The sequence below is a fragment of the Sarcophilus harrisii genome, chromosome 4 (assembly GCF_902635505.1).
Source record: "Sarcophilus harrisii chromosome 4, mSarHar1.11, whole genome shotgun sequence".
NCBI lineage: Eukaryota > Metazoa > Chordata > Mammalia > Dasyuromorphia > Dasyuridae > Sarcophilus > Sarcophilus harrisii.
In genome coordinates this window covers 313,761,837-313,772,238 of record NC_045429.1, presented here as the reverse complement: position 1 = coordinate 313,772,238, position 10,402 = coordinate 313,761,837, and the positions used below count along the sequence as shown (strand labels likewise).

The 10,402-nt window shown below is 38.8% G+C and overlaps 1 protein-coding gene across 1 annotated transcript; it reads right to left on the bottom strand.

The window, feature by feature from the left end:
* Positions 1–260: 260 nt before the first annotated feature.
* KCNJ2 (potassium inwardly rectifying channel subfamily J member 2) lies at positions 261–9,820 on the bottom strand. Its single transcript, XM_023502579.2, has 2 exons — positions 9,613–9,820; positions 261–3,846 (listed from the first exon to the last, which is right to left on the bottom strand). The coding sequence occupies exon 2, from the start codon at positions 3,625–3,627 to the stop codon at positions 2,344–2,346; it is 1,284 nt and encodes a 427-aa protein (XP_023358347.1). The 5' UTR covers positions 3,628–3,846; positions 9,613–9,820; the 3' UTR covers positions 261–2,343.
* Positions 9,821–10,402: the final 582 nt, after the last annotated feature.

The window sequence follows — 10,402 nt, the reverse complement described above, 5'->3', positions numbered from 1 at the left end:
AGGGAGAGAATAACTTCCACAGAGGCTATCCACTTGTTTGACATGTCACTGAATACTCTTTGGTTTGGTTGCTGTCATACTTTAACAAGGATATTCCCATATAGCAGCACTTAAATCAGTCATTGCCTTCATTGTCAAGGACCATCCATTTATCTGTTCTTTCCTTATGCCTTCAATTCTTAAGCCTACTCATCCCCCCTTTCCTTTTTAAAATCCTCTCCTCCCCATATCTCCCTCTGCAGTATCTTCCATTCTCTTTCTTATCTAATTTTGCTCTTTCAATACAATTGTTTTCCCAGTTTCAGAACCATGGAGATAGCAGATGCCACAGACTGCTGCAGGCATTTCCTTCAGGTAGGGATGTTCAGTGACCAGAAGTCATCACAGATTTCCATTTACAAAACCTATGACATTAGAACAAGCTATTTTTTAATGGCATACAGTGATCTAATACCATAAGAGTTGAATTGGAGACTTAGATTAAGATGGGAACAGGGTGGGAGGAGTGGGGACAGTCAGTAACCAAAGGACTCAGATGAGGGACTTCTAAGCAACATCTAAGTCTCTTTATAGAGCTACCATGGCAGGAAGTTTTAAAGCAAGTAAGGCAGAAGAATAGCCTTTAGAGAAACCAGCATATCATTTAAAAATATATATGTATATATGCTTTAGGGCTCCATGGGAGACAATGACCAACACTGAGTGTGCACTCAACTGAGTATGCAAAAATGAAGGAGAAAACAACTCTTTAACAGAATTATCCTCTTCACTCCTTATTTTGCTTATTGTTTAAATGTTTTTTTTCTTTTGACCCTAGAAAATGATTACATTTTGTCACTCTTCTCTTGGCCAAAAATAATAAAAACAACAATAATAATAATAAATAAAGCAACCTTTCCCCCTTTCTTCCTGTGTTGCATCAGAGTGGCACGTCCACACCTTCCCCTGATTTACTTTCCTGTCATTTACAGTCCTGTGGGACATGTACAGCCCTTCCCTGATGCCCTTAGGAAAAGAAAGTGACCCCCAGGGTGCAGCTTGGTGCCTTGTCTGAGCCTGGCTTGAGTGTAACTGGAACTGGAATGAAAGGCAAGGGGGTTCAGTCATGGCCTCTTTTTCCTGCTGGATGGCTCAGTTTTCAGAATGCAGACTCAGCTAGACCAGGACACTACCTCTTAGAAGCAGTTTCGGAATGTGCAAAATAACCCCAATCTAAACCAAAACAACCCACTTGACCTTCTGAAGCAGCCTTGCTTGATGTTACCTAGCAAGCAGAGAACAGATGTTGGTTTGTATAATTTCCCCCCCTCTGTGTATCTTTTGAAATTTTACTTCCTTTTTCCTTCTCCCCTAAAAATAACGGAGTTCCATGAAGTGGGGACAAGTTGCACTTTCCTAGGCTCTATGTCTTATGCTCTGTCTTCTGAATAAGGTGCAAAGTGATGTGGCAGTTCCAGTCTACTGAAGCTCAAGATGTGAAGTTCCTGTTTTGTTTTTCCTAAGCAGCCTGTTTTTTTTTTTTGTTGTTGTTGTTGTTTTTGTTTTTGTTATTGTAGTTGTTGACTTTAATTTTCCTTTTGAAAGTAAGCTCAACTGTGCAAAATTATGCATTATCTTTGGTATTCTTTTTTAGGTAGTTTAACTTACAATTTGAGATAACTCATTAAAAATCATGGAGAAGAGATCCTTGGAAGCTACCGTTTGGCTTGCGTTACATAATGCCCCTTATGTAACCAGGGAGAGAAAAATCCATTCTAGAGAAAAAACTACTGGCCTCAAAAGTTCCGGCTCTTGGTTTGGCATCTGCTAGCCAAGTATTTGCCACTTTGAAGAGTATCATGAGCTTTCACCAAAGTTCCAACACTGATTTTTAAATTATACAAAATAAAAACTACACTACAACAAAATATAATTTTTGTTCATGTAGTTAGCAGCAGCTTTTTTTTTTTTCAAAAAAAAAAAAATTAAGGCAGAATCTTGCCTTTGTTATGCCATTAAAAACATTCTTGTTCCCTAGAGAAGTATTCTGGAAAAGTTGCAAACCCTACCAATACTTGCCTGCAAGTTCAAGTTTTATCTAAAAAATAATAATTTATTCTACAACATATATGTGCCATCTGATCATGCGTAGACATGTTAGTGCTTTATATTAATGTTCCAGCTCTGCAGTCTTCCCTTTGAAACCCTTATACCAGCCTCCATCCCCTGCGGCTGCTTGACTTGATATATCTCTTCACCAGTACCGTCATCTGTAAACTGTTTGGGCCAAGTTTCAGCTTAATGTGCCTTTGACCAACAACAGACTGTGTTTTAAAGTCACATCCTGAAAGAGAAGCCAGTTAGTCATATCTCTGATTCTCGCCTTAGTGGTCTGGGCTCCAGGGGCACTCCAGCCTGATTGTGATGGTCTATGTCAGGAGGTGTGTCTGTGCTTGTGCTCTCAGGAACACCATTCTCACTGTCTTCTTCCTCTTTGCTAGTGAGTGCAACCTCATTCTCATAGCAAAAGGAATTAGCATTTGAGAGGATGTATTTCTTTTCTGCTAAGTCTCTAGCACTACAAAGAGGTGTGTTGGGCACTTCATATGTTTTGTGAAATCTTGAATAGTCCACTTTGTAGTAGTGTTTTTCCTCAAAGAGAACAGGCTCATAGCGATGGCCCCAGAGTATTTCATTTGCCAAATAAGAGCTACGACATTGTGTTGTCATAGCAGTGGCTTCTACCATCCCTTCTAGTATTACAACAATTTCAAAGTCTGCATTGTCCATGTCCTGTTTATTCAAATCATACAAAGGACTATCTTCATCTATTTCATGGACTATTGTAATTGGAGAGACTAGAAATATACGGTCGATTCCACTGTCGAATCCTACATTGATGTCTATTTGATCAAGTGGGATATATTCTCCTTCAGATGTAATTCTGGATTTGAGGAGCTGTGCTCTCACGTGAGCTTCCACCAAGTGGCTTTTACGGAGGTTTCCCACACGCCACATTAAGCAAAGTTTTCCATCCCTCATGGCGACTACGGCATTGTGGCTGAAGACAAGAGTCTCGTTCCTCTTTTTTGGCTTTGCCATCTTAGCCATGACTGCACCAATGATAAAAGCATCAATGATGCAGCCCACAATGGACTGGAATACTACCATGAAAACTGCAATGGGACATTCATCCGTAACACACCTGAAGCCATAGCCTATTGTTGTCTGAGTTTCAATGGAAAAAAGGAAGGCAGCAGTAAAACTGCTGACCTGAGATACACATGCTTTATTGTTATCAGGTGCATCCAAATCTCCATGAAGTAATGCTATCAACCAAAACACACAGCCAAAGAACAGCCATGAGAGAACAAAAGCCAGGCAGAAGATGACCAGCATCCACCGCCAACGTATGTCCACACAAGTGGTAAAGATGTCTGCCAGATATCTCTGTCCTTTCTCACCCACATTGATGAACTGAACATTGCAGTGACCATCTTTCTTGACAAAACGGCTTCGGCACTGTTGTCGAGTATGGACTTTACTCTTCCCATTCCCAAAGCCATTTGCAACTGCCATGGTGGCCAATTTCATGCCATCTTCTTCTGAAGAGACAATGCTATAGCGGTTGGTTCGTACACTGCCCATTGCTTCTGCTGTGGACTGAAGGGATTCTGCTTTAGAAAACAGTCTGAGTTTCTGCAGGATCCTTTGGAGAAACAGTTTTGAATGCTAAAGAAGAACACACACACAAAAAAAAAAAATAGGTAGAGATGGAAGTCTCCAGGTGCCTTGAGTCTACCAAGAATTGTCTACTGGCATGTAGCTGTTACCTTAGTAACTTATCTGACATCCGGAGAATACACTCTGCCAAAAAAAGAGAGAGAGAGAGAGAGAGAGAGAGAGAGAGAGAGAGAGAGAGATTGTATATTAGAAAATAACAAATTATGCATAATTTTGTTAAATGTAGCTACTGTTGAAAATCAGCTGTTTCTATAATTCCTGAAAAATTTTAACATGATAAGTGTACACTATTTCAAAGTCCAATTCTTTTTTGTACAGCAAAATAATTGTATGGACATGTATACATATATAGTATTTAACTTATACGTTAACATATTTAACATGTATTGGTCAACTGCCATCTGGGGGAGGAGGGAGGGGAAGGAGGGGAAAAATTGGAACAAAAGGTTTTGCAATTGTCAATGCTGAAAAATTACCCATGCATATATCTTGTAAATAAAAATCTATAATAAAAAAAGAAAAATTTTAACATAAAAAATGAAGTTACCTTAGGATGTAATACAAATCTGTCATCTCTTTCCCCCTCCCCTATACCTAATATTTGATTCCTCTGACTATCTCTCTCATACCTTATTAGATTTAAATATTTGAAAATGTAAACATGAATTCGTGATTAATTACAGGACATTCTAATTAGTACTTTAGACTCCTGGCACTATCAATGAGCTCAAATAAATAATTTCCATTGTGTGCCTCACTTTACCCTTTTTGCTACTTTCCTTGTGGATATAATATTCTAATTTATTCTACTTGCCAACTTAGGTTGGTTGTTGTGTGGCTAAAAGTTCACAGCTAAAAGATATGTAGGGAACATCATATGTGTGCAAAATAGTAGTAGTACTTGTAGTTAATGTTTACATAGCACTTTAAGGATTATGAATTGTTTTACTTACATCATCACATTTGATTCCTATAATAATTCTATAAGATTGATAATGAGATAGCTATTAGAATCTTCCTTGGAAACTGAAATTAAGTGACTTTTACAAGGTGACACAATCAGGAAGTATTCTTAGCATGACATAAAACCAGACATTCAGGCCAGTACTCTATCCACTCACTAGGCTTCATTGCCTAGAATAACAGTGGAATTGCGGATCCAACATGAGAGTAACAAAGATTAAGTGACATATAGCTGAACTTAAAAAACAGAATTTATTTTGTAGAAATGAGCCAACAAAAGTCATGATTGTGATAGGGGCTAAACATGTAATTTCATTTGTATAAAAGGTTCCTAGGTAAGGAAACTTTCCTTACCAATGGTCAACAGCTTTTCTGTAACTTACATTCTTAAAGAGCTATCTATTGGCATTAAGAGGTTAAGTGACTCACACAAGGCCACAAAGTCAGTATGTTTCAAAGATGAACAGATATACCCAACTTGTAGACTAGACCTCTATCTATTTCATTTTACTAGATTACAATTTTTTCAATAGCAGTTTAGGCTAGTTATCTTGCTCAATAACCAGCCATCCTGTAGAAAGGCCAGATAAGAGTTCTATAGTACAACTGATTCTGACTGAAAGACAATTGCTCTCTAGGGCATAAGGAATAATTCTGTTGCCTAGCAATAGTAGTTTTGAGTTTCTCAGGAGATGGAGCTGCCATTTGCAACAAAAAGCTTGGAGTTCAACTCTGTGGTGCTGGATCATGAACTAATAGCTGAATTCATTTCATGTTGCTCCAAGTTGGTGTTCTCCCACACAGAAAAAAAAGTTAGCCATGGTAGATCATTAATGATTCTTTCTCCTAAAGTGCTTTTGTTTGCTATTTGTTCCTATGGAGAAACCACTCAGCTTTATTTAATATGATAATCAAACAGTTCTATTTTTAATGTTATTCTCCCCTAGATAAAAGCAACCTACTTCAATATTTCCTCTCAACTACCTATTTCTCCTTGTTACCTATTTCTCCTTGATAAATTACCTGAAATATAATAGTTTAAGATATTTTCCTTTTCAGAATTATTGGAACAACTATATTAACTTGATTTGGTGTCCCAGGTCTATTTTTTGTTTGTTTTTATAGTCAAATTAGTCTGTGATGCTTAAGGCAGTCTGGTGCATAAGTTAGAGTACATTAAGGAATTTTGCAAACCTTAAAACACTAACAAAATCAACTGCTATGGACAAAAATGCATAGATCTTCTTATGAAAGAACCAAGATTTTTTTTAAATTCTTCAACCTACACACAATGCTACCTGCTAATATTGACTATGTTACTTTAACTGTTTAGATTACAATTCATTCTAAACAAGTTTTTGTTACTATTTTATTTGCACTCATTTTAAAAACAAAGACAAGGTTATCTTTCCCCTAAATATACACATACATGTTTTATTATACTTTTCTGTCTCTCTTGTTCCTTCTCCCAAATTATTATGCAAGAATGTGCCCTAACACATATTTCCTGAGATTAGTCATTTGTAAAAATTCCGATGCGTGTTACATTTTTGGCAGCTTTTGACACCTAAATGATGCCCAATTTGAGTGAGGCTTCAAGTTACTTTAAGAAAAAAGATTTGCATTTATACTACTAGCCTTCCACCTGCTTCAATATTTTGTCTACTTCTGGGTGAATTTTTTGCTTTGGACAAAATAATACATTCCCCCATTCCTGAGAGTATAGAATCCTTTACAGCAAGGGAATGTTTTTCCACAGTAATTTCCAAGTTACGTGGCTGGCTCAAAAGTGCATCAAGAAGACATACGGGACTTCAGAAAAAGAAATATGTAACATGACCAGATAGCCTCCTTAGTTTTTTCCTTGCTCCTGTACTATTTCCAGGTTAACCCTTCCCCAAACAGCCTCTCCTTCCCTTCCCCAACCAGCCATAGGAAATCCACTGACTCTGACATGGGACTCTCCAGAAAGCTTAACCCTAGGACATTTGTTTGAATTCCTCAAAGCACACAATACCCGCTTCCTATGAATAGCTTTCTGTATTTAGATCCTTGAAAAGAATTTGCACTGATTATTAATGTTCTATTTCTATTGGTAGAATTTGTTCCATATACAAAGTATTTGTTTAAAATGTTACAACTTCCTATGTTTCATACTTGGAAACAAAAAGCAAAACAAAATAAAATTATATTTTTGACAACTAAGGAAGATGTTCCTAAATGTCAATTATATATGGAGATAAAGATGGCTTCTTAGGATTGATTATATAATGATTCTCTAGGGCATGTATCAGAATTTGATATGATAAGTTTCTTCATGTTTCATTGTAGAAACTGACATGCCTACCATAGTGCCTGGGTATTATGGAGGGACCATAACACCCAAAATAAGATCTAACAAGAAACATGCAGTTAATGAAAAACTTCATGAGATAAGGTTAATGTCTACATGGTCATTAGATCATGAATAATCAGGCACAAATTTAAGTACATTTCTGAGGAAAGGAAGAGAAGGGATGTGAGGTGAGGTGAGGTGAGAACACTTAAAGTCCTCTGATGTCCTTGATCTCTAGAACTCAGTAGCATCATTACTCTTATTTAATGAATACTCAAGCAATAAAAATCTCTTTCCTGTCAAAGAGTTTTGAGGGTTTCCAGCATCAGCACACCATTTTATCCCAGTCCATAACAAGCAAACCAGAAAGATGCAGTGGGAAACTGAGAGACTACATGTGGCATTGTTCACGTCAAGTCTATTTATAGGCTTGAGACAAAATTAAGTGTAAGGGATAGAGGGAAAATAACTTGCTGAATTTTAATTTTAGATACAGGTGGAGATGAGACATATGAAGTCTGTGAAGGGTTAAGGAGGAGAGAAGAGGCAAATAAAAGAACTTTGAAATAATTCCCCCACTGCTAGAATTGATGGCTGGAGTGTATTAATTTATCAGAACAGATTTTTATCACAATAATGATTCTCAACAAAAAAGTCACAAATGCAGTTTGGAAGAATTTCTAAATTATAGAAGAGAAAGTCTACTGGGCTGTAAGGGAGAACTGCTAATGAGTGTTTAGAGTAACTATTCCCCAGCTGACGCCATATAGACCAACCCTGAGTATGCTCTGGGCACATGTTGCTATGTGAGCACAAGTGCTAGCAAGGCAACCTCTTCATAGCTCTGTAAACAGAAGAAGAGGAGGAAAAGGAGGAGGAAGAAGAAAAAGAGGAGGAGAAGGAGGAGGAAGAGGAGGAGAAGGAGGAGGAGGAGGAGGTGGAGGAAAGGAGGAAATTCTGGGGAGGCATTTCTCAATTTGAAAAGTATCTGAACAATTCTGACATACCGAGATGTATGTGTACCCAACACAAGCCCAATGGAAGCAGGTATACCCAGGTAATACCAGGCATTAAAACGTCTACTTTGTTAAAATATTTAAAACATTAAATAATCTGCTCAAGTAAAGGTATAGTGAACTTCAGCCAGTCCTCTTGTTGCTTGAAAGTTGTTATTCAGCTTTACATATGATCTGTGATTCTAGACAAGCTTAAAGCTTTTTCAAAACAAAAACCCATCCTAATAAATGTTCAGAATAGACTTTTTTGCACCAACTTGGAACAAAAGAAGGAAGAAAGAAAGAATGAAAATAAAGCCAATGTAGAATGGAGAAATAAAATGAAACAAGGGAAAATATATCCCCTCCTTTTACCATCTTGTACTCCCAACACAAGCACCTCTAGTTCTGGAATAACATATCTTGCTTTCTTGAAGCATCAATTTTTTTATGTGATTGAAAAATAAATTAAATATGCATGGAAGTGTGGACTGGGTGATGGTAAAATGTTAGCAATTAAGGTGGAAAAACAAACAAATATAAAGGTAAAGTATAAGATGCATAACACAATACTTAGCTAGAGGAAGCCTGAAAGCCTGTTGATTAGAGATGTGGAAGAAAAAAAAAATAATACAAGATGAAAGAAACTTGCATCCTTTGCATAAGCAAAAAAGGTTTTCAGATAACACTTAGCTGACCTCATCATTTACAAACAGGTAAATTTAGTTTTCTGGACATTTGTGTAAATTTGCAGCCAAAGGTAAGCTGGACAACATGCTAGGAAAATGGATACCATAAAAAATTTGCTATTTCCTATCTTTTTCTTTTTTAATTGTCATGATAAACCACTGTTATGATGCAATCTTTCCTTAGAACAGTCATTCCACCACAATGTCCTTCCCTAATACTACAGTGCAGCCAAACAATGCATTATCAATATTAATAAGAATAATTTACATTGCATAGGAGAATGAAAAGCAGCTTAGGATAAAATAAAGTTTAATGATGTTTTTTCAGGTTGAAATTCGCCCCACTTCCTTTCCTACCCATCTACCAAAGCAATTTTGGAAAGCTAACTACTCATAGACTTCTCTACACTACTCTAAAAAACTACTAGGAAAATAAATAAAACACCACAGAACTATAGAACTAAGGTTTGGGATCACTTCTCTGATCCTTCTCTTCCTTGCAGAGCACACACACACAGACACAGACACACACACACACACATACACATACATACACACACCCTCACCCCCAGTTCCCAACTCGGTATCTCTCTACAGCTGGTGCAGTGGAAGTTATGAGCACAAACAGATGCTGCAGAGAAATCTGTTTTTATTACTCAACTGTTCCAAGCATGTCTGTATTTTTAGCTCTGGGGATGTTCCTGGGCACACACAAACTACAGGCATTACAGGCATGATATGGGATTCCGGCGCGTGGGGGAGCACCAATCCGGAATGACAGTTGCGGACCTCTGTAAGCAGAGGGGCTGAGAAAAAGAGAGTAGGGGGACTGACTGCTCAGAGCTGCTCCCCCAGGAGAGACGTACTGCAAGAGGAAGGGAGGAAGAAAATACACGGTAGCCCTTACCTGTTGCTGGCTCAGGAGCATGGGGACATAGAGTGGAAGTGGGGAAAGGAGAGGCATGTAAGATCCAGTGGTTTTTTTTTTGTTTTTTTGTTTAAAGCGAGTGAGCAAAATGCAATCCAAAATTCTCAAAGGCACAGTCTGCTAGCGGAGGTGATGGCTGCTGCTACACTGGCCGGGGGTTCTTATGAGCTCTGCAATACACTCAGCTCTTTTGAGGCTTTCCATGTGATACCGGCCTGGGTTAGCCCCGCCCCACTAAGCTTATGCCCTCCAATAGTAGCAAAGAGCTGCAGAAGCCGGCCCTAGGAGGATAAGGGGGTGGGTGGATGGGGTGGTCAGGGGGAGGGAGGGGAAGTGAGGGAAGAGGAGGGGAGGGGGAGGATGCTCCAAGTCACTGCTGTCTCTGCCACCACCCGAGAACCTGATGCTTCTGTGGTGGCAGTGACAGAGCAGCCGTGGTGGTGGTGCTTGAGGCTCCCTGGAAGAATAAAGCTGGAACGAAGTCCGGAGGCTCTAGAGGAAGGAAGTGGTTTGGAAGCCGTAGAGTCCGGCAGGGAGGGATTGCAGCAGGTGGGATAAGAGGCAAGCACACTGCTAAACCTTGTCTTGGCTCAAGCTGGTTTGGGGGTCAAGCTTTCCACTTCTCCCCAGCGCCCGCACTTTCTTTTTCCTCCTAGGACTATGGCTCTCTCCACGATCCTCGATCTAAACAGCAAAGGGCTTTTACTGGAAGAAGATTGCAATCCAGAGTCCTTTTCTCCCTTTCCCCCTATCCCGTTTAGAAACAGTT